General features: G+C 37.7%; 2 protein-coding genes across 4 annotated transcripts; one reads left to right on the top strand and one right to left on the bottom strand.

The window, feature by feature from the left end:
* Positions 1-39: 39 nt before the first annotated feature.
* LOC117420750 (histone deacetylase complex subunit SAP30-like) lies at positions 40-18,758 on the top strand. 2 transcript variants are annotated; one of them, XM_059027776.1, is made up of 5 exons: positions 40-123; positions 10,476-10,672; positions 12,559-12,687; positions 14,561-14,659; positions 16,692-18,758. In XM_059027776.1, exons 2-5 carry the CDS (start codon positions 10,493-10,495, stop codon positions 16,785-16,787), a joined length of 504 nt encoding a protein of 167 aa, XP_058883759.1. In that variant the 5' UTR covers positions 40-123; positions 10,476-10,492; the 3' UTR covers positions 16,788-18,758. The 2 variants fall into 2 exon arrangements, with proteins under 2 accessions (XP_058883759.1, XP_033890242.1); XM_034034351.3 differs by lacking the exon at positions 40-123 and adding an exon at positions 10,008-10,261.
* A 2,070-nt stretch (positions 18,759-20,828) lies between these two features.
* On the bottom strand, positions 20,829-25,426 carry LOC117420751 (scrapie-responsive protein 1-like). Of its 2 annotated transcripts, none has more exons than XM_034034354.2 (3): positions 25,321-25,426; positions 23,005-23,252; positions 20,829-21,323 (listed from the first exon to the last, which is right to left on the bottom strand). In XM_034034354.2, the coding sequence occupies exons 2-3, from the start codon at positions 23,241-23,243 to the stop codon at positions 21,269-21,271; spliced, it is 294 nt and encodes a 97-aa protein (XP_033890245.1). In that variant the 5' UTR covers positions 23,244-23,252; positions 25,321-25,426; the 3' UTR covers positions 20,829-21,268. The 2 variants fall into 2 exon arrangements, with proteins under 2 accessions (XP_033890245.1, XP_033890244.1); XM_034034353.2 differs by lacking the exon at positions 25,321-25,426 and adding an exon at positions 23,836-23,982.
* Between the last annotated feature and the right edge of the window lie 1,161 nt (positions 25,427-26,587).

Raw genomic sequence — 26,587 nt, 5'->3', positions numbered from 1 at the left:
ACAGTCCTAAACATAAAGTTGTCTGTCACGCCTATTTATATTACACCTAAACCAGTAGATAAAAGGAGAGTAGCACTGATTGGCCAAGGTTGTGATTTAAAATGCGCGGGGCAAACGTGATTGGTGAGTAACAAAAAGCAACGTTATGATTGGTCGTAGATTTGACTGCGTGGTTTAAAATACAAAAGGAGCGTTTTTTAAGGAAGCTGAGCATGGAAACAAAGGACATAAAAACGCAGGATAAAAGAAGACAGAGAAATAGACTGTTAACAGAATATTAGTTAAACAGTTTTTATTTAATATTATAAATTAATAAAACCGTATATCTGCCAGATTTAAAATACTTTTTGGCATCAATTTTAAGACCCGTCGTCACCACTAAAGTAAACGTTTGATGTTTGGTGTAGCATCTCTGCAGTCATTTACTTTTGTAACTACAGTGGGGGGTCTCACTACCAAATAAGTGAAATAATAGGCACCTTCTGTAAAAAGACAAGAACGGGTTGTTTTAATTGTACTGTATACTGTGCTGAATGGTATTTCCCCTCTGTTTTTTACGAACACGGTCTGTTTTACATTAGTATACCACTGGCTACAAAACATTACAAACTGTACAAACTTATTCGGTGGTAGCAGCGACTACAATTTAAGAAACAAACATGATTTCACTTAAACGACTTTAGGCTTAGCATCGCTATGTTATATCTACCTAACACGTGCATTTATTTTTTTAATATGAGAAAACAAATAACAATGTAATCCTCGATTTAGTTATTATTTGTTAAATGTCATACTTAGTTTACATAGTCTCACAAACCTTATCAGCATTTTGGTAAATTAAGAACAGATTAAGAAAAGAAAAAAAACAATAGCTGATTCCACTGTCTCAGGAGACGGGTGTTGTGCGTATTAAACTCCGCCCCAGACATTTGTCGCAGTTTTAAATTGAACTATGTGCTGACTATTTGGGATGGCCAGCTAGTAACTGTTTTATACAAAACGTTTTTGTTTCGTTTTGTTTGTTTACACAGTTTTATTACATGTATCTGAAACCTTAATCTTAATCTTGACATTTTTGGCAATGATAACCTTGAAAATGATCAACCAAAATATTATACTCAGAACCCCGGATTCACTTTTTTTTGTTAATGATATATTAGAACTCAGTCATGGTATATATTTTGTTGGCATACAGTTTGTTTGCAGCTTTTAAGATTTCAGCTCCAGGCATACCCCTTTCTTACCACTCTCTCAATTTATGAAGTAAACAAATAATACATACCTGAAGTTATAAATGTAATTTGCAAAAAAAATAATAATTCTCAGAAAATAACAAATGTTGGGAACTAGGATATGTTGTTTGGAACAAGGCTGTGTCTTGTTAGCACACCAGTTACCCCATATATGGGAATCTAATAGGGCATAACCTTGTGTTTAATATCCCTATTATGTTTTACATGTTACAGTACTACAATACAGTAATTCACTTGGTAAACTATTCTATGTTCTGTATAAAAATGTGCTTCCTACTTTTGTTCATGTACTTAAAAAAGACACACACTGACATAGCTTGCTCCCTGCAACACACAAAGTGGGTATTACTTGCCCCTGCCCTAAATGAATGCCTATGTAAACCAGACACAATGGGGGCCATTTGTTTTTAATGGCAGTGCAATCATGTTGAAATGAGGGCTTATTTTATGCATGAATGTTGTGGGGGTTGGGAAATGTAGCCCGAATTTGGTCTTTCATTATTTTTGCATAGCTTTTTGTGTTGGGCTTTTTTTTTTTTTTTTAACTTACTAAAGATATATAACAAACGCTCATCTTGTTTGAAGTGAAATACCTTTTTATTGTATGAGGCTGTTTTTGTAGGTGAATACCATGTGATACGTCAAACATTTATGATCATAATCAAAGCCAATGATCAAGCTTCCACCACCGTTGTAACGAGTGTAAGTGAATTCTCTTTTTTGTGTCAACTGAGATAAAATACACTGTTAAAGCAGACTGTGCTTTTTGTTGACATTCTGCAGTTTGGTTGCATTCTGTTGAGGCAGTTTCAGCTCCAGGCACACCCCCCTTGCCACAATTTTTGAATTAAACAAGCATGATGCATATCTGCATCAGTAAGTTGAATCACTTGCAAAAAAACACAATCTCCCATTTCCAACATAATCAAAGCCAATGAATCAAGCTTATCCACCATCATAGTAACAAGTGTTCACTGTCAATTGAGTGATGTCCCAGGTGCCCAGATCACAGCCCAAATGGCTTTCTAGGTTCATCTAATCTAACTTGATGTTAATATTTTATTGAGAATATCATATTCTAAAGATATATGGGGGTGTCTGTCCATCTGTATGCCACACTAACATTTTTGCATATCTCTGGAAAACCGCTTATGCAGTTATCATGAAACTAGGTATTACCCTGAATTCGCTTATACTACTGATAATATCAGATTCTGAGGATATTATTATTATTTGTTTATTTAGCAGACGCCTTTATCCAAGGCGACTTACAGAGACTAGGGTGTGTGAACTATGCATCAGCTGCAGAGTCACTTACAATTACGTCTCACCCGAAAGACGGAGCACAAGGAGGTGAAGTGACTTGCTCAGGGTCACACAATGAGTCAGTGGTTGAGGTGGGATTTGAACCGGGGACCTTCTGGTTACAAGCCCGTTTCTTTAACCACTCGACTACACAGCCTCCTACACAGCCTCCCTAGAGGTGTCTGGTTGTCCGTATAACCGTCCATTATGTCATACGTACATTTTTGCATATAGCTGGTGAATTGCTTATGGAATTGTGATGAAATATTTCATTGCTCATTTTTTATTCTATACTACTATGTAGTTACTGTTGATATATGTCACGGTCATCAATTTTTTCATTCTACTGATATCTCTCATTTTGAATTGACAAAAAAGTTTAAACTGCTGATACCTTATGACTTCCTGTGCAACTCCTAGTTTTCTGCAATTGTACCACACAACTTTCTCTATGCACATACCACAAATACACAAATCCAAAACACCTTTGAATTCTGAAACACAGTATTAGAAACAACATATACTTAATTGTCAAGTAATTTATTTGAAGTGATGTCTCACTGATATGTTATTGTAAGGCTGGATGACGGACCCTACATACTGACAGTATACAATACATTTATACTATGTGCAGTTCAAGGAGAAAACACAACAGCATAGCAATTGTTTTCTTTGTAACAAAAATCAAATTTGAGGTATGAAACTAATGGCAACACTATTCAGTGTGCTGTTCCAATACATCTAAAAATGAAGACATGAGTGCCATTTGCTCATCATGCGTCTTTTTCAGAGTGCCCGTGGCCTGCTGATGCTCTGACTTTAGGTCCTCCTGTAGCTGTTTAACAAGGGCCACAATCGCTGATCGCTGTTCCTTCTTTGAAGAGTTTATTTTAGTGTTAGCCAGGTTTTGCCCCAGTGATGTCGCCAGGCTGGACAAAATCCCTATCAACAATGTGCAGTTCTGCTGATTCGCTTCTCTGACTTAACGTTTTTCTTGCATTTCATTTCTGTGCTGCTCCCTTGCTAATTCCAATTTTTCCTCTTGCAATTTGAAATATCTTTCATCTGACCCAGAGGTAATTCATCAGCTCTCTTTCCACATCAGCCTTCATTTTCCTTCCTGTTTTAATAAAAAAAGAAACAGTTGAGTTTATACATATTTCCCTATTAACCAGAACCTATCAAAGGGCCATTGCAAGTTAAAATCTCTATGGTTCATAAATGTATGGCTATAGGACAGAGTGAGAAGCAGCCTTCTTTGCAATGTGCTGCAAGAAAATGACTGGGTTTATTAATCTTATACACTGTATGGCAGTGGACAACATATATCTAACAAAGGGACAGTATTCACATAACATGGAGTGTGGAAATGCACTGTAATGACTGTAAAAACACCTACCTCTGTGGGATGCTCTTGGTCTTCCACACAGCCATGATGAGGAGCTGCCAGCACCCCCCTGCTGATCCTGGCACCAGGGAGAGCTGGCAGACATCTGTGGGTGTTCTGGAGATGGGGAGTGTCTCCAGTTGTCCAGCTCTGTCAATTAAAGAAACACATTTGGTAAGATCACTGAACACATTAAGTGTAAAAAAATTAAAAACATAACTAAAACTAGTACAAAAAAATGCACATCTTCCAAACTGCCACTGAAGCTTAATGATTTTTTTTTTTTTTTAATAATTGGGCAGGTTCATAAAACATCCCATGTTAAAAACAATACATAAATCTAGTCTCAGTAGCAAGGCACGCATCTTTAATCGTGCATGATTTCCAAACAGGTAACATTCGTGTTTTATCTATGCCAGAAACAAACATTCTTAACATCGCCTCAATGTAAACAAAATATTCCGAAACGGGGCAGACATCAGCCAAAAACAAACAGCTAGGTTTTGTCGTTGCGTTTCGCCTGGGCAAAACAAGTATTGTGATCTCTCCCGTAAACCCGTAACAACTCCCAAGACAACAGTTTACTCTGGAATCACTGTAGTGCTGTGAATGTTTACCGACGCACTGAGAACATCACTGTTGCAGACACACTTTCCTGCTTTTCAGAGAGTACAGTAAAAATATGTATTTATCTACATAAACGTCGCGTGCATTTTTTATCTACAAGAAAGAAAAACAACTTATAAGCTTCTGGTTTACTAAAGCTTTACACAAATGACTTTCTTTTTTAAAACGATAATATGTGAAACGCTACCATCGTGCTGTTCCATCGTGGCGTTCTCCACACAGGAACTGTTTAAAAGACCCTGCAGCTCATTCACGGGCCGGCACCCTAAAACACTGTCCATTTGTTCATAAAACGAAAACTTTTTCGCCTGTCCCCCCTCCTATTGTTGCTGTCTTTAATTTTTCTGTAGTGAACCCGCAGTTTTTTTTTTTTATTTTGTCCCGGCACTGTTTTGGTGTTCGTGTGAATCCGTTATCTGCAAGGGCTTTTGCTATTTTTTCATACACTTGAATATTCCGCACAGCGCCCATTAATTGTTTTTTTTTTTTATTTCCGAGTCAACCCATATACGGATAACAACAATGTTGTCTCCTCGTTTTCACACATTCCAGCGCAATTTTGTTCGACGGCAGCCTTTGTAAAGAGTTAAATTATTTTCCGTTCACCTGTCGACTTCCAATCACACGCCTCCCTGTTACGTGATGACGTAGTTCCCTTGTCAGCAAATCAGGGCTGGAATCCACAAAGTTTTGGGTGCGTTTTTAAATTCACCGCTGCATGCACCGATGTAAAGCGGATTCACCAAACCGTTGTTAAATTCACCAGGAGCTGCTCAACGAACTGTTGTTAAATGCACCGGTGCGTCATCGCTGAAGCAGCGGATTCACCGGGGTTGAGTGTCGGTCAACTGCAGCAAAACCAAATGGCCGCTCTCACTGTGGAAGTTTGTCTTGTACAGAGATATACTATTATCAATGTAATTGTAGATTCAGAGACGCAAAATCTTTTGAAAATTGGAATGGAGTTGTGTATTTTTAATAAATACACATGTGTATTTTTAATAAATACACAATAGCGCTAATAAATATATTGATAAACAATATAACATTTGCTAATTTATCCAGAGTAGCGACTGAGCTGGTGACTTACAAGAATTCGATATGAGAGCGAGAACAGATTTTTTTTTTTTTACCGTGTATGTTATTTGTCCATTTATGCTTCAAACAAATATGTTACAAAGTTGCGAAAAGTGCGCGAACTGTACTTGAAAGTCTATCCATTAATATATTCATATTTATAAATATTTACAGTTGCAGGCTAGCTGCTTTCTACATTTTAATGTAACAACAAGCTAGCTCCTAAACCTTCGTCCAATAAGCTTTCAGCTCGCACAGGTCAACCACAGCCTTGCATGTCGCAGCAGCAACCTTTCTATTATTATTATCAGCTATGTTGATTCATCAAACTGTTGTTAAATTCCCCGCACCGATGAGCACCAAGTGATGTCACTTCTGACTCGGCGATGCAGAGCACTGATGAATTTAACACTGGCCACATCGGGTACGATAAAGCAAAGTGGGCCAGAAAAACCGTTCTCGGCTGGTCACGGTTGTTGTGGCCAGCAGTGGAAATACCCTATTTGGTAATATGACCAGACAGTAGTTACTGGACAGATCTCCTTCCATTGAAACAAAGTGTAAACACAAAAGTAAGGCTACTAATAAGTTGTTTTCATTGGTATTAATGGCATTTAGCTGTGTGCTTTCTGAAACCATTTCTTCAGCGAATCCAGAAAAACTATTTTCAGTTTCACTTTAATTGAGGGTTGATTTAGCATTTAGTTTTCTCCCAAGTCAAACACTGATCAATACATGTTTTGCATGATTGAGCGATAAGTGTGGGACACCCAACGTCAATCAGCATAGTAGTTTTTGCTTAAAGCAAGTTGACTACAAATGTATAATGAGGCATCGTATTGTGGTGAACCGCGGTTTCCGCAGGCAGGGGCTTCTCACAGGTGGAGGTGGGACGCAAAACTGGGACATCCCGCTCTGAAGCATAGCGCCAATACCGCTGTACAAAAGAACCAGCTCACTTGCAGGAAATGGTATTGGGCTTATGTCTTCATATTTGATTGCATCACCTATCAGCCTTGATCCCTACCCCCGTGCACACTACACTCTCCCGTGCCAGCCTCAAGTCCGCCCTCGGACTTGCTCACCAGGCTACAGGATTCCTCGTGAATTCCGGGGTACCTGCGTCCGCTTCTGACACCAATGTGGTGAACCGCGGTTCCCACAGGCAGGGGCTTCTCACAGGTGGAGGTGGGACGTGAACCCGGGACCTCCCACTTTTGAAGCATAGCGCAGATACCGCTGTACAAAAGAGACAGCTCTTTTGCCAGCGGTAACCGCAAGGATCGCCACACTGGTGTACAGAAGTGAGGATTATGGAGTGCATGCTATGGAAGGTGAAGAAGGAAAGGGCAGAGACAGAGGTTTTGCCGCAGCCAGGAGTGAGTAGTCTCTTGGAGAGGCTGGAGGAGCTTGTCACTGACCTGAGGGTCGGGAGTGAGTCGGGGATGGATACCCCGAGGGCCAAAAACAGCACAGAGTGAATGGGAGGTAGCTGTCTGTGGGGAGAGATGGAGGAGGCGGCGGTGGTGACATCATTGAGTAGCAGAGAGAGGCCTGATAGTGTGGAGCAGTACTACGAAGATGAGGGAAGCGGAACAGCAGTGATGAGGTCAGTAAGGGACAGGGAGGGGCCTGGTACTGCAGGGCAAAGCCACAACAACAGTGGAAGGACCCATATAAAGCCAACCAAGTTCAACGGTAAGGCCGATTGTGATGCTTTTAATACTTAATTCGAATTAATTCCACAGTTGGGGGGGTTGGACTGAGGGGGAGAAGGCCCTCCAATTGTCAGCAAACTTAACTGAGGAGGCCTTACCGTGTCTGTTAACCTTAACACTGGGACAAAGATTTACTATGGCGTGTTAACGGGGGTGTTGCGGTGCCATTTTGGGAGCAGCCGACAGCCCGGGCTGCTCCGCAACAAGCTCCGCAGCCGCAGCAGAAAGCCAGGGAAGCCACTGAGGGTACTAGTGGCGGTGATAGAGGGATTTACATAGAGGGCATAAGCTGGCTCGGGACCAGTTTTTGGAGGCCCTGGGGCCTGTGGAGCTACGTGTGCAGGTCCAGCTGGACTATTTCACAAAATTGCCAGGTTTATGCGCTGCTGGACCAAGAGGGGTTCTTCTGTCAGTTCAGGGTCCCTCAGGATCTCTACTCGGACCAAGGATGCACTTTTGAGTCCAAGCTGCTGACCGAGATGTGTCGCCTGTTGGGGATCCACAAGACCCAGACCACACTGATCCACCCCCAGAGTGTTGGCCTTGTGGAACAGTTCAACCGGATCCTCGCAGTGCAGCTGGTGATCACCGCTATCCACCAGTTTGACTGGGACACTCGGCTGCCCTTGGTCCTCCTGGCCTGCCGCTCCGCCGTCCAGGAGTCCACCCGCTGCACACCAGCGCGCCTGATGATGGGACGACCCTTGCTGAGCTAGTGTTCGGCCAGCTGCCAGATGCTGGCACTGAACCGCCTGGTCCCGAGTATGGATCACCTGGACACCGCCTACAGTTTCGCCTGTGGCCAGTTGCAGGCTGCAGGCATCTGCCAAAAGTGGAACTATGACACTCGGGTGAGGGGAAGGCACTTTAGTGCCGGAGAACTCGTCTGGGTGTATAGTCCCAGACACATGCGTGGCCTCTGTCCAAAGCTGGACAGTGCTTGGCTTGGACCCTGCCACATTTTGGAACGAGTACAGCTGCCACCCAGAGGACGTAAAGTGGTGCCTCACCGGGACTGACTCACCCCTCAGAGGGCGGAATGGTGACCTCCCCGACCCTGAAGTGCCCGACTCTTCCTTGCTCGAGAGCCCTTCACTGGCCGGATTCGACAGCCCTCAGTCCAAGGGAATTGTCAACCCTGGGGCTCCCCTTCCTGCACGCCCTCAGCACCAGCGCCGCCTGCCTCGCGTTTTCATGGATGAGGAGGACTGTGGGGTGGGGGGGGGGGGGGGGGCCTGTGTAACGACGAGGCAGACAATGGAACTGCAGCCAATCGCAGACATGCATTTGCAGGAGAGCCCCCATGGGGATTGATGGACTATGTGGGTACATTGAGATAATGGGTGGTGGGACACAAATGCAAGCCTGTGATTGGGGGAATGCACACGATGGCACAAAATGGGGGGGGGGGTACTGGCCGGCCCCCACTGACCAACGGCAGCTAAGAGGGTTCCTGGGGCTCGCCCTACCACCTGTTCTTGGCCAACTTCGCCAGTATAGCAGCCCCCCTGCACCAGCTGCTGCGCAAGGGAGAGAAATTCGACTGGACTCAGGAGCAGCAGACCGCCTTAATTGCCTGAATTGCTTTCTTTACAATATACCATAACACAAAATATTCACTTATAGTTTTCTTATACACTTTTTTAATGGGTTCAATATTTTTAATTTTTACATAAAAACTATGGCTTCATCCAACTTTTTCGGTAGGATAACGGGTTAAACAAACTATGACACGACAAACACACGTTTCAGTAAAACACTTAAAACAAACCATAACATTTTTCAAAGAAACTACGTTTGAAGACAAAGGTGCAATAAAACTAAGATATATGAAAGGGTTGCGAAACGTATTTTAAAGAAAAATTAGGCCTATATTTTAAGTATTTACGGTACAAGAGAACATTTTGAAAACGTTTACATTACTTTCATATTTACCAAAAAATTACAAGACCAATCATAGCAATATTTACCATACAATTATAAATACATGTGTTTGTGTAGTTGATGAATTTATTTAAATTAAAAGGCACACTTGTGGGAGAAAAAAAAAACATTTAAAAAAAGCACAAAGTTTCGGTTTTTCAAAATTGGTTAATACGTTTCACGCGCTCACACAAAACATGTTTGTCCAACCTTGCCATCTGCTTGGTTGAGCTATTGTTATTTATTCTTCTCGAGATTTGGTAAATTAAGCTGTTACGTTTTTATTGGAAAGCAATTCTAAGACATTTGAAAGTCGTGATCGACTGTAATGCAATACAGTACTACGTATGTGTTTTGTATCACTGCCATTTTCCTTTGCAATTTAATGGGCGGTTCTAAAAACCAGTTCCCCCTTGTAAACATGCAGCAATGGTGTCAGTCTTTTTTTTTTTTTTGTCAAGAAATAGAATACAGTATTCATATGTATTATAATAAAATGTAACTAAACGTACCTTTCTGTCTTAAAGAAAGAATGTGATCTTGAACCCAAAACATGTGTTCACCAACATGCTTTAAATTTGGAATAGAAAATAACCAATAGTACTATGTATTGTGGGGATTGTAGTTCTATAACAAATTCTCCGTGAGTCTTTTTTTTTTTTTTTTATAAGAATGACCACAATACCCACAGTTACCCTGGCTAACTAAAACATGCGCACTAAAAAGTCAACTGAGAAAAATCTGCGATTTCCTCATTGGCAACATTTAATTCAAACTGCCCTTGAAGTATTTTCAGCAGAGGAAATAAGTCAAATCGATGCTGTAACAAAATATAACCGAATGCAGAATTAACTTTACATGTAGGATAACTACTGTTTTTTTTTTTTTTATTATTTTCTTTATGTTGTTTTATATTTCATATGAAAAGTTACGTTTTGTGTGGCATACACCGGTGGACCTCTGGATCAAAGGTTTGCTTTTTTTTAGATTGTAACTTTGGAAAAGTCCTGTTTTAAATGAAAGAACATAACATAAATAAAACCGTAATTGAGGAATTAAAATGTTGTGCAATGGTATCTCTGTTTGTTTTTTTGCACGTGACAACAGAGTCATGTAAACCAAAGGTTACTTTCGCAGTTTTTAGAATTTTATTTTAATTAATTTTTTTTTTTTTTTTTTTTACAGATTAACTGTTTGAAGAAATGAGGGGCTATACGGAAGGCGAGAGAGTCGGAGGCGTAGTTGCTGGTCCAAGCTTGGAGCTGTGCTGTCTGGAGGAGGAAGGGGAAAGATGTAATAAACCCAAAGGAAATGCCAGCTTCAGCAAAAGAATACAGAAAAGTATATCCCAAAAGAAAATTAATCTAGCGGTCGACAAAAGTGTAAGTTCTGTTCACCACGCCGGTACTATGTTTCATGCATCAGAAGTTAATTTTAAAATATAGAAAACACGATTATAACTCGGTTGGTCCCATATGATTAAAAAAAAAGTTTTCCAAGTCTATAAATGATACACGTGCAAAAAGCAAAGTTTGAGGAAATGTATTATTTTCTACTACTGCAGATATAGCAGGAGTATGGGTATTTTTTCTCAAAACGAGTAACAAGTAGAAACACATCTCAAGGGAGGGAAAAGGTGCTTTTGGGGAATGTAAACAAACTGTTTTTCAAAAAAGCGCACTCCTGAGAAAGTATACTGCATACCATATGAACACTAGATCTTGTGCAGTCAAATTGAGAATGTGACCCAGTATACAACGGGTCTGTTTTAACTATTTGATATCTCATAAACCCGTTGAGATGGCAACTTTATATTTAATTTTATGGGAATGCCTCCAGTTTGTACCCTTTGACCTGTGACTCAATAAAGTTACTACAGTATAATGTGGTCATGTAACTTTATGGTTTCTGGATGAAAACATTTTAAAATATTGGATTCATACTTGGTACACAACTGTGATTCTGTAGTTACATTTCTGTTAATGGTCCAGTAAAAAAAAAAAAATATATATATATATATATATATATATATATATATATATATATATATATATATATATATATATATAATTACCTCGACATTAACCAATAACAATTAACCAATTTACTGCCATATTTGTTTTACAATCCAGCCAGCGTACTTGACAGTGGGTGACAGCTTAATACAGGTTTCACTGAAGTCACTGTCTTTAACGGGAAGACTTTCAAATATATGCATTTTTACATTAGTCCATTGTGTTATTTTAGTGAAAGGAGATACTGTACAGTGTTTAGCTGTTGTCTTTCTAGTTTGGAAAGTCAGTGCTATATAAACCAGTACAGTTGGGTTCCCAGAGGAAACTGCAGCAGTTTTATGTTTTGATGGTTCCAGATATGATATTGGAAAAATGTTTGCTTATATCCAAGTTTAGCTTCCTCAAACCAAACATTGTTTATTTATATTTTAAGAAAATGTCTTTAGAGATTATTGCATTTAAATGCTTTGGCTTTAAGTAAAACATGCGTTAGTGTGTGCAGTGGAACAAATGATAGGCTACATGATGATCATGGGGCAGTCCACTGATGTGCACTGCCATATGGGTCTCAGATGTGCAGTTTTGAAAGAAACACATGTTATTATTGTTTATGGTACTACAGAAATCTCAGTTTGCAACCGTGTTTTCAGTTAGTGTTGTAGTTGCTTGGTCATTTCACCTGGAGGGTTACATTGTCCCCACCCCCACAATGGTTTCTTTCCTGTCAAAATCAACTAGCTGCTTCTGCTGTTGACTTGCATGCTGTCAGACAGTAATATGCTTTGTCCCAGATAACACTGTTGAGGCAAAATAACCTGAAGTGTAATGTATATCCAGAGAATAAGGTACAGAAACTGCTAACTTTCTTTAACCTAAAGATACCAGGTGTCATGTTTTGAAACAAAATTACATTTGCTATAACATGTGTTTCTTTTAAAAATGCACATTTGAGATCAATGTAGCAAATTGAAGTGCAAGTGTTAAATACAATTCATTGTTAATGGTTCATTACCTAATGGTCTAAGTTACTGCTTGCAAATGAAATGAGAGTGGGACCAATAAAAGAAGAAAAAAAATGTGAAGGAGAAATGTATTGTCGTTGTTTCTGCAGTCAGACCTTGTAAGCCCAGCATCATTGACAGAATGTAAATGTGTTTTTGTATGCTTTTCCAAATCCCACCAATGCTAACATTTTATAAAAAAAAATAAAGCAAAAGTCTCTTGCTTTTTATAATATGTGTTTTTCCCTCTAGGCTAGGCATCTGTATATATGTGATTTTCACAAAAGCCTAATTCAGAGTGTAAGAAATAAAAGGCGGAGGAAGGGCAGTGATGATGATGATGGAGGAGATTCACCTGACCATGACACTCATTTCCCAGAGGTACTCTTATAATGGCTGTGCTAATTGCTTGCTATAATCTTGAAATATATGCTGCTAAATAGAAACTTCACTGTTCTTAAATGTAATAGATTGCTCTCTGATATTTGCTATTTTTACTGTTTTGTTTGTTTTGATAACAAGTACAGTAATCCGTCACATAGCCACCCGAACCGTTTATCCACCGAGATCAACCTCTTCAGCAATGTTAGTTTATTATTGAATAGAGAAGATTAATTCAGATATTGTAGATCCTACCAAAGTTTTGTACACTGTATGTGCTCTGTGCGCTGCCATTGCTGGTAGTGTCACATGAGCTGTTCAGTGTGTTGATGTAAATAAATACTGAATCTCAAAATAATAAGTTGTGTGAATGTCCGCCCTTACTTTGGTCCCCTTACTTCGATGTGCAACGGATTACTCTATTTTATTTGTTTTATTTAGCATACAGTCAAACCCGAGTTTTACTGAAGCACAGATGCTTAATACATTCAACATTTAAATGTTGAATGTATTATTATACAGCAGGTACCACTAAACAGCAAGGCATGAATATTTTTTGTTCTATACATCTTATAAACAGTTGCCTTTTTATATTTTCAAAATGTTTTTTTAATTATGTTGCCTTAATATCTAGTATCACAGTGTTGTACATGCATTCTTTTAATTCTAAACAATTTTAACTTACTTTATTTGTGCTGTGTTTTGCCATTCTCTTTTTTTTTCCTATTTCGGAGAAACTTTCTTCTTGGGTTATCTGAGCGAATCCTTCATGATTTATCAATTTACATTCCAGAAATAAAATTCCAGCCTTAAAAGTTCAACTTGAAATAAAAATGACTTGTTTTCAAAAGACTCCAGGAATTTAAGTCTTGCCACCTTGTCAGTGGAGGAGAATGACACTTTAAAAATAAATAAAGACTAGTAACGATAGTAATGTTCTTAGAATCATGTTTGTTATAAACATTTGCTAATTATTTATTAAGATGTGTTTAAGACCCATGGTCCCAACCATAGCCAATAATAGAAGCAAAATCAAATATAAAAGATAATGTCTAGTCTACACATATGCTAGTCAAAGCGACAGTTATTATGAAGTTATAGACCTAATAATAATAATAATAGTAATAATAGTACGACTACTACTACTACTACTAATAATAATAATAATAATAATACATTTATTTATTTAAAACAGGAAGGAAAAGTGAAATGCTGTTCTGTTTTATTTCTTGGTCACGCTATGCAAAAATATACTTTTAGGGACGTTTTTCAGAGTTGGTTGATAATCTTTTTATTCTATTGTAGTAACATTACCGTAACATAGACAGAATGAACCACTGCTCACAACCAGAGCTGTCTTGGTATTTGATTTACTGTATAAAATTTACAAATGCTGCAATCATTTTGTGAAACAAAAAAAAAAAAAGTTTTAATGGTGTCTAAAAATACAAAAATAAAACATGTCTAAAACCTGTAGGCCATTGAATTCATGTCTTCCTGATGACATTGCTGCACATGACACCAGGCAGTCAGTATCCTAGCAACCTGAGCAGCTACTGTCTGTAAAAGCTAGCTTGTAGGAACACTCGAGTGAGAGTAGTAGGTGCATCTAGTGACTTTTCTCGTGGTGCACCTGCTACTACCTGACCGGAATGAAGATGCTAATTCCGGGACTGCAGCCAAAAATGTAAACAAGCTTCAGGATAGATTTGCAGTTTCTCAGAGCAGTTAATAATCCAGAAAGAAAGTACTGGAAGTTATTTCAATTGATCTTGGAAGATAAGAAATAGTACAGCAAGGTCCAATACTTCTTACAGGTCATACTGGGTGTGCTATTTGCTCTTTACCAGTTTATCATTCTTCTGTTTTGTAGGTTGACTTGTTCCAGTTACAAGTAAACACACTGAGACGGTACAAGAGACATTTCAAATTACAGACCAGGCCCGGACTAAACAAAGCACAACTAGTAGAGGTATGCCATGGCAATGACATTACTTATTATATGTTTTTTTCTTCTTTTTTCTAAATATGTCAATGACGTTAACATTGAACAGTTGTTCATATATATATATATATATATATATATATATATATATATATATATATATATATATATATATATATATATATATATATATATATACACACTACCGGTCAAAAGTTTTAGAACACCCCCATTTTTCCAGTTTTTATTGAAATTTAAGCAGTTCAAGTCCAGTGAATAACCTGAAATGGTACAAAGGTAAGCGGTAAACTGCCAGAGGTTAAAAAAAAAAGTTTAGGTTACCAAAAACTGAAAAATAATGTACATTTCAGAGTTATACAAAAAGGCCTTTTTCAGGGAACAAGTAATGGGTTAACAACTTACAGCTGTTCTGCAGCAATGGAAGTAAATTAAGCCTTGAAAGTTGATGCTAACAATTCCTACAGGTGTCCCAACTTTTGTTGATTACTTACAAACTCTCTGTCTGTATAAAAGCAGTGTTGGAACAGACTGTGTTACTACACCCTCTGAAGCATTATTTGGACAGTATTGTACTGCAGGAAGTAGTAAATTGCTCTCATAATGGCGAGAAAAAGGCAATTAACAAAGGAAGACAGACAGACCATTATAACCCTTAAAAGTGTAGGTCTGTCCTTTAGAGAAATTGCAAAGCAAGCCAAGGTGTCAGTGAGTACAGTTTCCTACACCATCAGAAGGCACTTGGAAACTGGAGGAAACTCTGACAGGAAGAGGTCTGGCAGACCCAAAGCCACAACAGAATCAGAAGACAAGTTTCTGAGAGTCAACAGCTTGCGTGATAGGCGGCTCACAGGACAACAGCTTCAAGCACAGCTTAACACTGGTCGAAGTAAGCAAGTCTCAGTTTCAACTGTGAAGAGAAGACTTCGAGCTGCAGGTTTGACAGGTCGAGTGGCAGTAAGAAAGCCATTGCTAAGATGGCAAAATAAGAAAAAGAGGCTTGCCTGGGCCATGAAGCACCGCCAGTGGACTACTGAAGACTGGAAGAAGGTCTTATGGACCGATGAATCAAAATTTGAAATCTTCGGTTCATCACACAGGGTTTTTGTACGCCGTCGAGTAGGCGAAAGGATGGTTCCTCGGTGTGTGACACCAACTTTCAAACATGGAGGAGGAAGCGTGATGGTCTGGGGCTCTTTTGCTGGATCCAGAGTCAGCGACTTGCACAGAGTGAGTGGCACCCTGAACCAAAACTGCTACCACAGCATTTTGCAGCGCCATGCAATACCCTCTGGTATACGCCTAGTTGGTCAGGGGTTCATCCTACAGCAAGATAATGACCCAAAACATACCTCCAGGCTATGTCAGAACTACCTTAGAAGAAAAGAACAAGACGGTAGGCTTCAAATCATGGAATGGCCTGCACAGTCTCCAGACTTAAACCCCATCGAGCTGGTTTGGGATGAACTGGACAGAAGGGTGAAAGCAAAGCAACCTACAAGTGCAACACATTTGTGGGAACTTCTGCAACAGTGTTGGGAAGAACTTTCCGAACGATATTTGATTTCCATTGTAGAAAGAATGCCACGAGTGTGTTCGGCTGTTATATCTGCAAAAGGTGGCTACTTTGAGTCAAAAATTTAGATTAAATTTTGTTAAACAAATTGATTCCATGATTTCTTTTTATCTCCAATTGTTTATTTGTTCTATGCTTTAATTTCAGAGTACATTGAGACTTTAAACTGCGTAAATTTCAATAAAAACTGGAAAAATGGAGGTGTTCTAAAACTTTTGACCGGTAGTGTGTATATATATATCTATCTCATTGTAGCCTGATTTCGTTCAGCTATTCTTTACCAGCACCTATATTACAGTATACCTATTGCTATTACTACACGTTTCATCCAACTATGATGTATTGTTGTTCATTGTGGTTTTTGTTGGATAATTATTGATTCAATGTGAAGAACTTTTTTTATTTATATATATATATATATATATATATATATAATATAAATTCTTCTTTATTCTTCTTTAACAGATAATTGGCTGCCACTTTAGGACAATACCAGTGGATGAGAAGGAAACCCTAACATATTTCCTCTGCACAGTAAAAAATGAGAAGAGCATGACCTGAAGGACAATTGCATTCATTTGTTATACCCCACCCACTCTAACGCGGGTGTCGGGGTCCAATATAAATCGCTATATATCGAGAGCCGCGATATAGCGAGAGACCCATAGAAAAACAAAGAGGCTAACAAACACTGTACAACCACTCCCTTGTTTTTATGGGGAGTGTCAGGGTCCAATATAAAACCTCTACACAACCTGCTTTTTCTCATATTTCATACAAAAAGCAATACACTGTTTTATTTGGTACTTCAAAGGGTAATTGATTCTCATCAACTTAAGTATCCAATTAATTGAGTTTTCCTCTCCTTTCTCAAATGCACAAACCCGCTGCATTGAAATAATCCATTCCCAACATAGGAGGCTTGTTGCTAGGGAGCGGACGTCACTGCTCTGTGACTTTTGCTGTGTATTGCTGCCACAAGTGAACACCTTGTTGGCTAAAGTAAAAAACGCTTCAGCAAGTAGATATTTAATTTGCTTTGTGTTATTGTGCAATGCATGTGTATATGATAACAGTACAATATTAATGCTTTGTTTTTAATGGCTCTGTATATTTCTGTTTGTGATGAGCAGTACGAAATAAAACGAACAGTAATTCTAAGTGAATTTGCCTATGTATATTGCAGCTAAGGCATGCGCAGTTAGACTGTAAAAATGGGGAGCCAACTCCAGGACCGCGATATATCCTAATCCACAATATAGCAAGGGGCGATATAACGAGGGGTGGGTGTATATATGTGTGTGTGATATATATAAAAAATATGCTAAGCTTTAAGACTTTTTCCCTTATTTTATAGTGGATTTTTATTCAAGTGTAATTTTATTTTTGCATATATGTATGTGTAAGTTATATTTGTTACTTATTTTTTTTTAATATCTTTTCCACATTAGACAAACTTGGGATTTCCAACTGTCCTAAACTCACTTTACTATTTCTTTTAAGGTGGGTACCACTGTTTTATGCAGAAAAGTTACAGATTATGTATGAAATCCCTTTTCTCAGATGTGCTGTTTTATATTGGAGACAAATAGTACATTTTATAATTATCAAATCTTTATATTTATCAACACTGATGAAAGCATTAGTTGAACTGTTACTTTAAATCGGGGGTAAAAACATGAACAACTCTGATTGCATGGATTATATATTTATCAAAAACGGTAAAGGATTCTGAATCGATGTTGTAATTTATCTGTGGTTTATTTTTTGGGGGTTGGAGCAAGCAATATATTTCTACCCACCTAGAATTTACTGTATTAAAAGAGCAGGGAAACCGGGCCAGAAAAATCTACTGACTGAAATTAAATCAGAAAATGCGTACCTACAGAGCAGTAGACAGTTAAAAGCAATAGAGACATTGTTAAAGTAATATGTTCCAGTATCTTTGGAGGAAATCACAGACAGAAACAACAGAGACATTTGCAGAGTGCAGTAATGGCAGGGAACACTTGCATGTTATAGCACTTGAGAACCTCCATTATGGATATTAGATTACATGATTACATGTTTCTGGATGTATCAAATATTATACTGTAAATTGTCTGTTTAGATTTGGAGTAGAGATCTCAAAATGTTTCCCCTGGTTAAGAAATGTAAAAAACTGTACCCAGTGGAGTTTATTTGTAACTATAAATCCACATCTATTTCAACAGCTAATTTCTCATAATCCATTTAGATTATGCTTTTTTTCAAGTGCATGAGCTCTACTTTGGGACCTGTGATCTAAAATGGCTGCCATATTGTGATCATGTGATCTTTTGGTTTCTGGATAATAGGAACCTCATGCTTCATATCAAACTGTATTCACAAAAACACACTTTGAATAAATATTACTTAAATAACTCACAGGTTCAATCTGTGTGTAAAGGGCCATTGTCTTTACATTTGGTACACTCCTGTATTCTATGGTTTTCTAAATGAATTACCATTACCTGTGTTGACCAATAAAAAAAATAATTTGCATTGTTTTAATCTCTGGTTAAATTACTGAAACAGGCCACACACCTTATCCCAGTCATTGCAGTTGGTATATTTTTATTTACTTTGATTGTTTCAGTCCAGTTCCATTACCTGTGTTGTCTAGTAACAATTTAGATTTGACTCCAGGTTTATAAACTCTAGCTGCTTTGTTTATGTACACAAAGACTCAATTCTTAGCTGTGAGTCAGATGCAGTCAAAATATCAGCAGTGAGGGTTGCAATACCTGGCATACTGTACACGTAAATATACTGTATTCTGTTCCATTGTCAGCAAGTTAATTGCAGTTCACATTAGTATTCTGTATAATGTTTTATTAAATAAGTCTAATACATAAATGTGTTAATTACACAAATGAGAGAAAACCTGCCATTTAGCAGCTTGATTCACCAATTGGTTATTTTTACAATATGCATTATAGAATTAAATCAATTTTACTGTTAGCTTGGGAAATTATTCAGCATTTAAAAACAGTATTCAAACATTTGGTGAAAATAAATATTGTCCTGACCTGTCAGTTGGCCATCTCCAATATAGATTTTGGTAATCTTCTGTTACCCATATATAGAGATTTCTGATCATAAATTACATTCTACACTCACTAATGATAATTTATACTTATGAAAATGCCACCTTTCTGGAAGTGTTTCTGGAACTTACCAAATCCCTATTGACAAAAATAAACTATGATGTCTTGTGGCATTCAGAAATGTTATTAGAATTGCATATGACATGACCTAAATCTGCATAACACCTTGTAATCAAAACCACCCAAAGTGTTCTGATCTCTTAATAGAGCACTTGCACACAGAATTTTTAGTGCACATTTTGGTTTCAAGTTTTGAGTACAAAGAAGTACCATTTATGTTGCCTCAATATGAATGGCAATAGACATTCTATTCTATATTGTATCTTGCTCTTAATTGTATTATTACTTGTAATGTGATTCTTGAAATGTGTTTTTGTTTACAACTGTAAGTCACCCTGGATAAGGGTGTCTGCTAATAAATAAATAAAAATAGACAATCATACTCTTTGGTGGTACTATGGGATCTGAACATAAAAGGCTGACAAAATGATAAACCATGGCAGTCCCTCCCGACTTCTATAAGGATACATGCAAAGTGATTCGCGGCTGCAAAACATCCATATTGTGGCCAAAATCTTGCACTTGGGGCAATTGCTGACCCTCCAAAAACTTTGCACCTCCTCTTACAAGGTACAAACCTTTGTAGAAGTGAGTAATTAAGAGCTGTATAAAACCACACACCTTCAGAAACCTGTCATTGGTCTCAGGATGGCTGCTGCGGTACACTTTCTGATGCGGCGACGCTTGGCTCTTGTTGAGGACAGGCAGGAAAACCTTTTTGGAGAAGGGCAAGATGGAGAAGACGCTACATATTCAAACCCTGGGTCACTTTGGGATGCCGGAGGATGCAGTGGTAAGGCATTATTGTCTCCCTCCACAGCTCATCCTAGACCTAATAACTGAATTTCACCTTTTCATCACCTGGTTCTATCCTGGTAACACATACAGCATTGACTTTCTCCACTATAGAGGACCATATGGCCTCCTTGGTAGCATAACTGATGTTGGCTGAGGCTTTTGCAGATAACTATATTTTCATGCTGAGTGATCTCATTATCATGATTGCAGCTCATTATTTGTGCGTGTTGAGTAATTCGCATTGCTCTTAAGCTTACATGGGCCACAGTGCAAAATAATTGCTTGGCCGCTAGGCAATTTGGATTTTGCAGCCGCAATTGTTTGCACTGCGCCTATCCTTACATCAGCCCCTTAATGTGTTAATGGGTGTGTTAAGTGGTATCAGGGACATGCATTCCTGGTTGAGGCTTCTGTATTTGTTCAGACCCCCTTTTTTGAAGAAGATATTTTTTAAGGAATGGTCAACTGTCTGTCCAGAATAATTTAAAGAGCCAGCAGACTGAATAAGTGCTGTCCTGACTACTCGTGATTGTAAACTGTGTCGGCTGTGTTTTGGCAGATGTTTCTGTTTTTGTGTTCAATCCCTGTAATTTAGGAGCATTCTAGCAGCATTACATACAGTGAACATACAGTTTTAATAAAAATAATAATTGTTTTTTTTACAACAGGTTTATAACTTTAAACTGCAAAAACAACAGGTCAGAAAATATCTGCATTCGCTATAACCTGCCATTTTATTGGCTTGTGATACATTTTGTATAAAGTATTTCTGTATAATCAGTAGATAATTGTATTGTTAATTATTAAAAGATGTATTATTTTACTTTTGTGCCTGAAACTACATAGAGCTCCCTTGAAAATATCCTACATTAATGTGACCAATACTAAGAAGTTTTTACAAAAAATTAGCAAGTTATAAACATACTGTCCTATCATTGCACTACACATCAATATATGTTTAAGAAAAATTATTGGTAGGCAGTAATAATAAAACTGTATTTCTGTTTCACTGTCTGGATTTAAATCCTGATGTCTGTCCATTTTGTCCAGATCTCTCTATGCACTGTTGCAGGGAATCACAAATGAGATCTTCGGTCCAAAGAAAATGTCCCTGAAACAGATTGTAAATTAGCCATGTTAGAAAACATTAAAAAGTACCTCCAGTTTCAGGCTGCTGCTTTACACAGTGCAAACTAGAGTATATATCAATGCAGTAATCTGTCTCTGGCAGTGCAATACATTGAGATTGATTTTATATATATATATATATATATATATATATATATATATATATATATATATATATATATATATATATATATATGTATATAATAGATGGGCTTAAGTGAGTTACAGGGAAATAATTCCATCTAGGGTTGCTGTGACGTCATAAATTACAAGTAATTTATAAACTGTCACAGAAACCTGAGATGGAATTGTTTTCCTGTAACTCACTGAAGAGGCTCATCTACTATTTTTTATAATACATGGATACCCTTGTGATGCTAATATTAAAGAAAACGAGGTTCAGCAGTAGTTTTTTTTTTTTAAAACTTAGTGTTTCAGTGATGTACAGACGTTCTATGATTTTCTCTGTTAGTGCTTCAGCTTTATTTGGATGATTGCCTTTACCTTAATTTCCCGTTCCTCTCCAGTTTCTCTGAGATACGAATGTACCAGTTTTACATCTTTTTATTTTTTTTTAACGTATTCTCATTTTGTTGACCATTAATGAACATTTCTGTACTGTAGGTTTTGTCGAGTGATTGAAAACGAGACATTTTGTGTTTGAATTGAAAGTATAAACTATAAACTTTGCCCCATGTATGTGGGTTTACTTTGACTGATGTATAAAGACCAACTGAGTTTCCCAACAGTACTCTAGAAACAAGTAGAACAGCATTTTAACCACTGTTGTGCTTAGTTTGATTGAATTCCTGTGCTTGCTGGAGTCAGTATAAAGGGCAAGAAATGTTGGGGCAACCTCACCACGGTCAAAGTTGAAATAAAGATTTGGAAACTAAATTATATACATTAAAATGATAAGGGATTTACGCTGTGGTTCCCAACGTTTAGACATTTCTGGAAGTCTTAAGGTGCATGATTTTAAAAAAAAATGTATCACACTACTCTGATCCATGTAAGTCCTGCCTTGGGCATTTCTGTCTGACACACACTACAAACAAGCTTTGAATTCTTTGTTGAGATTATTAGCTTTTCTGATCCTGAGTGGTGGTCTGTCTGTTTTATATGATTTCCGAATAACCAAAGACATGCATTCGACAAACAGCCTGATCTGACAACAGTTTTCCTGGAATCATCTGATGCTTTCAGAACACTTGCTAGGGGATATTCCTTTAAGCTGCAAAGGCTATCAGTTTAGATTTCGCTTCCAGTCATGTGACAAGGAATGTGTTGGAACACTACATTTTATAGGGGAGGTGTGGGAGGAAACAATTATCATGCCAAATGGGGATGGAGTGTGTTCTGATAAAGTGGAAGTGATATCCATGGTTTTAAGAATTGCACAGTGAATATTATTTGCAGCAAATCATACAGAATAATGGAGTATGTTTTTTTTTAATTCTTTATGTCTACTGCAAACTGAACTGTCTATAGTAAAACCGTTACTACAATGTGCCCACTGTGGTCTGCTGTGGGGAATTTCACGTCACTTGCCATGAGGCGCCAGACAGCCTGTGTGGTGGTGTAACCCAATACGTATGGCCAGAAGGAATATTATGTTTTAGTTTTGGCCTCGGGTCCCTCTAGTAACAAAAAAGTTAGCTTACCTTGGACAGCAGAGCAATTCACTGAAATTGCAGTAGCAAACAATTTCACAGCCTTCACCCTCCCAGAAATGGCCCTGTAGAGCCTTTTCGATAGGTCTGAGCGGCTCCATTCCATTAGGGATATTGTGGCAGTTTCGGTCTTTTAAAATCTTCTTGTAACATGACAGGCGACTGGAAGGAATCGCATCTATTGCCAGGAATCCAACCAAGAAAGCAAGAATCGCTAGCGGTGCCTTCATTTTCTCACACTGAGGAGGAGTTAAGGTGTTAGCAACAGCAACATAAATTTACATTGTGCAAAAATATCAGTGCAAACATAAAACCGTACCCTTCATAAACATGACGTAACATTTTACTATATGTTAGATTGCTATTATTAAAACGTTAAGTAAACCAATAACAAACTATAGATGTGTGCTGTAAACTGCGGAATATATTTGGTGGTACTGTTTTAGTAATAAGAAACAGTTTAATAATGATCCATGCGTGTGGGTACCAAGTGCACATCACCGTTTCATCAAAGAAAAACTACAAAAATGTTTTTACAATATGAAATGATACCAAAAACAAACCAAAAACTTGAGCGTTCATTACATGTTAGACGGCAATACATTTGAAATAAACATGCACTGGTAACAAATAATGCATTGATCCACGTGTTAAATATTTGTTTCTCCTTACATAAAATAAAACAACATAGGGACCACCAGATCATACATCATAAATTCCCATCCCGTGTCACTAATTAGGATAGTATACGATATCTTTTTTTTTTTTTTACTGCATATATGTTTAATAGTAAAAATTGAAATAGGAAAAAAAAAAATCTACCTTTTACTGTGCAGTGCTCTCTTCAGGGGTGATAACAGATTACTGAACACATTTCTAATAAATATGGGCTTGTATTTAAGAACGTACAAACGGGTCTTTGTGTTGTTTAGTTACCAGCCAAGACTGACAGGCTCTCACTGCTACCCAGGGACTGGGCTGGAGTGAAATAAGTACAGTAGCTCCTTGAACAAGCTCGTTCCTTAAGAAATCTGTTACACCCAGTGAATCAAAACACAACTGATCCACACAACACGCCATACATTGAGCCTGTGGGGTACTAGATTCATTCCAACCCACAGGAAAGGGCATACGCGGTGAAATGTGTAATATTTGTAACTCTGGGGTAGGTAGTTTCCTACTGAAGATAATTATTCATAACTATTATCACATCTTGCAATTGCATTTTGTATGCCTTTAAAAACTGGTGTGGATGTATAATGGTTGTTAGGTTTACAGCATGGGCCTATTAATTGAAACATTTAAAATGATTTTAGAATAACGTGTACTTATTTTACTGAAACCGTGTTTTGTAGAACCTTCTTTATGGTCTATTCATAAGAATATAGTGCCAGTATTACAATACTGTATAATGTTGTTTACAATATTAATTGTGTCTATACTGCCCAATGGCAAGTTCTTCCTGTGATTATTCATTAGCTCTAATTGGCACTGCCAATGAATTGATGACTTAAAGGGGGTGTTCAAGCCTATTTGAGCATGTGCCTAGAAGAAGATGTTGAGAAGACTAAAGAGAGCCCCCCCCAAAAAAGAGAAGGCTACCCTAAAACATTCCTGCAATTTGCAACATGGATTTTACACTTAGTGATAGAGTATTTCTACTGTTTTATTGTTGATTTTGCATTTGTTAATTAATAATTTCCGTAGTCGGTTTATATTTTTAACCTTTTCTATTTTTGTTATGATTATATTAAAGTCAATATGGGAAAAGAAAGCTATGAGGTAAACCTCAGTTTTTCATAAACAGCAGACACATAAAACAACCTTAACATCACTATACCAAGAGTAAGGGCAAATTAAAATGGCTTCATGAACTGGTCAGAAAAGAAAGGCTCTGATAAAACTAATTTCCGGCACAGTAGCCTACACTTTTCTGACAGCTTTATGAATCCAACACATTGCCTTCTAATTGTACGACCCAACAGTTTAAAATAATACTGCACATAGAAAAGTGTTATAAAGCATTGTGAAATCAGGCAAGAACAATAACAAACACAGGGGCATTTCGAAGATTATAGTAAATGCTTAACCCAAAGTATAATCTGAGGAAAAGCCTTGTAAAAGCTCAAAACATTTCACATACCTTAAATAGATACAGAGAAAAGGTTTTAATAACTAAGTATTGTTGTCATACATGATTAAAGAAAACAAACTCATAGGTTCTATTGTTAAAACAAGTCAATGCTATTTTCAGTATGGCTACTATCAGGAGAAAGAGCCTTGCCTTGTAACAAAAACTAAACTTACTTCGAAGTTCAAATGCTCTTTGATCCGGTACAGTCAAGCAAATCTCCCTCCCAGCCCTGCTCCCTCCAGCTGTGCCTTGCCTTTGTATTTGGTTCCTGCCACAAAAGATTCAGACTTGCTGGCTGTTAGTCTTTGTCTGCGAAGCTGCTGATTAAGCCCTTTGTCCTATACCCATACCCTAACAAGTAAGGCTTGGTTTTAACCTCAGGAGTTTGTATCGATCTTTGATTAAGAGTACATTAACATCACACCCAATACATATAAAATGTATACAATGTCTGTACTCTTGAGATATCTATGTACTCTAGTTTAGATAGTCTTCATTGTATGGCTGAGTACAATGCTACAAACTTATATGGTCCTATACTCTCTTGTACTTTTGCAGTCAAGTTAATACACTTTAAGTATTATGGATAAAGGCAATGCAGGTATTACTTACCCCCACCTTCACATATCTCTTTATAATACATTAGCACCAGAACACATAGCACCAGAAAAAGAAAGAGGTTCTGCAGCAAACATGAATTCTGATGTTTAGTTTATACAAGTAGTTCATTTATCCCAGTAGTTAAAAAGTCTACAGAAGAAGTAAAAAGAAAGTACAATTTTTTGCGGACAGACTGGAATATGGACCTGCATACAATTCTAATTACCCATTTTGTTCCTTTTTAAATGTCTTCACAGCTCATTACTGACCCTGTCTGTGATTCTGTTAGCACCATCTTGTGGTACTTTATTGCAAAGACAGGAAAATATCAAATACAACAGAAAATGCACAAGGAGCAATATCAAGTTTCTATTATTTTTATTATGTCTGTTTATTATGGATATTATTATTATTATTATTATTATTTATTTCTTAGCAGACGCCCTTATCCAGGGCGACTTACAGTTGTTACAAGATATCACATTATTTTTACATACAATTACCCATTTATACAGTTGGGTTTTTACTGGAGCAATTTAGGTAAAGTACCTTGCTCAAGGGTACAGCAGCAGTGTCCCCTACCAGGGATTGAACCCACAACCCTCCAGTCAAGAGTCCAGAGCCCTAACCACTACGCCACGCTGCTATATATATACATGTGCGTGCCCTTTCATTGTTTTCCTAACTTTAAAACATGTCTGAAATTGACATTTGGTCTGCAGGTATTACAGAGTGCCCACTTTATTTCTGTGTACTTAATACATGGTGACTTTTGGAGGAGAGACCAACTGTTCAATACTGTTGAAATTATGAAAATGTATTACAAAAGAAAAGTTTGAC

This window comes from Acipenser ruthenus, chromosome 1 (genome assembly GCF_902713425.1).
Source record: "Acipenser ruthenus chromosome 1, fAciRut3.2 maternal haplotype, whole genome shotgun sequence".
In the NCBI taxonomy this organism is placed as follows: domain Eukaryota; kingdom Metazoa; phylum Chordata; class Actinopteri; order Acipenseriformes; family Acipenseridae; genus Acipenser; species Acipenser ruthenus.
Note: the sequence above shows the minus strand (reverse complement) of the source record. Positions and strands in the feature narration are given on the sequence as shown.

Excerpts from the sequence above, each read along its gene's own strand:
- LOC117420750 (XM_059027776.1), top strand. The coding sequence starts at position 10,493 with ATGAGGGGCTATACGGAAGGCGAGAGAGTCGGAGGCGTAGTTGCTGGT. Across the intron at positions 10,673-12,558 it reads ATCTAGCGGTCGACAAAAGT|GCTAGGCATCTGTATATATG; the intron begins GTAAGTTCTGTT and ends TTTTCCCTCTAG. Across the intron at positions 12,688-14,560 it reads ATGACACTCATTTCCCAGAG|GTTGACTTGTTCCAGTTACA; the intron begins GTACTCTTATAA and ends TCTGTTTTGTAG.
- LOC117420751 (XM_034034354.2), bottom strand. The coding sequence starts at position 23,243 with ATGAAGGCACCGCTAGCGATTCTTGCTTTCTTGGTTGGATTCCTGGCA. Across the intron at positions 21,324-23,004 it reads GAATTGCTCTGCTGTCCAAG|GGACATTTTCTTTGGACCGA; the intron begins GTAAGCTAACTT and ends AATCTGTTTCAG.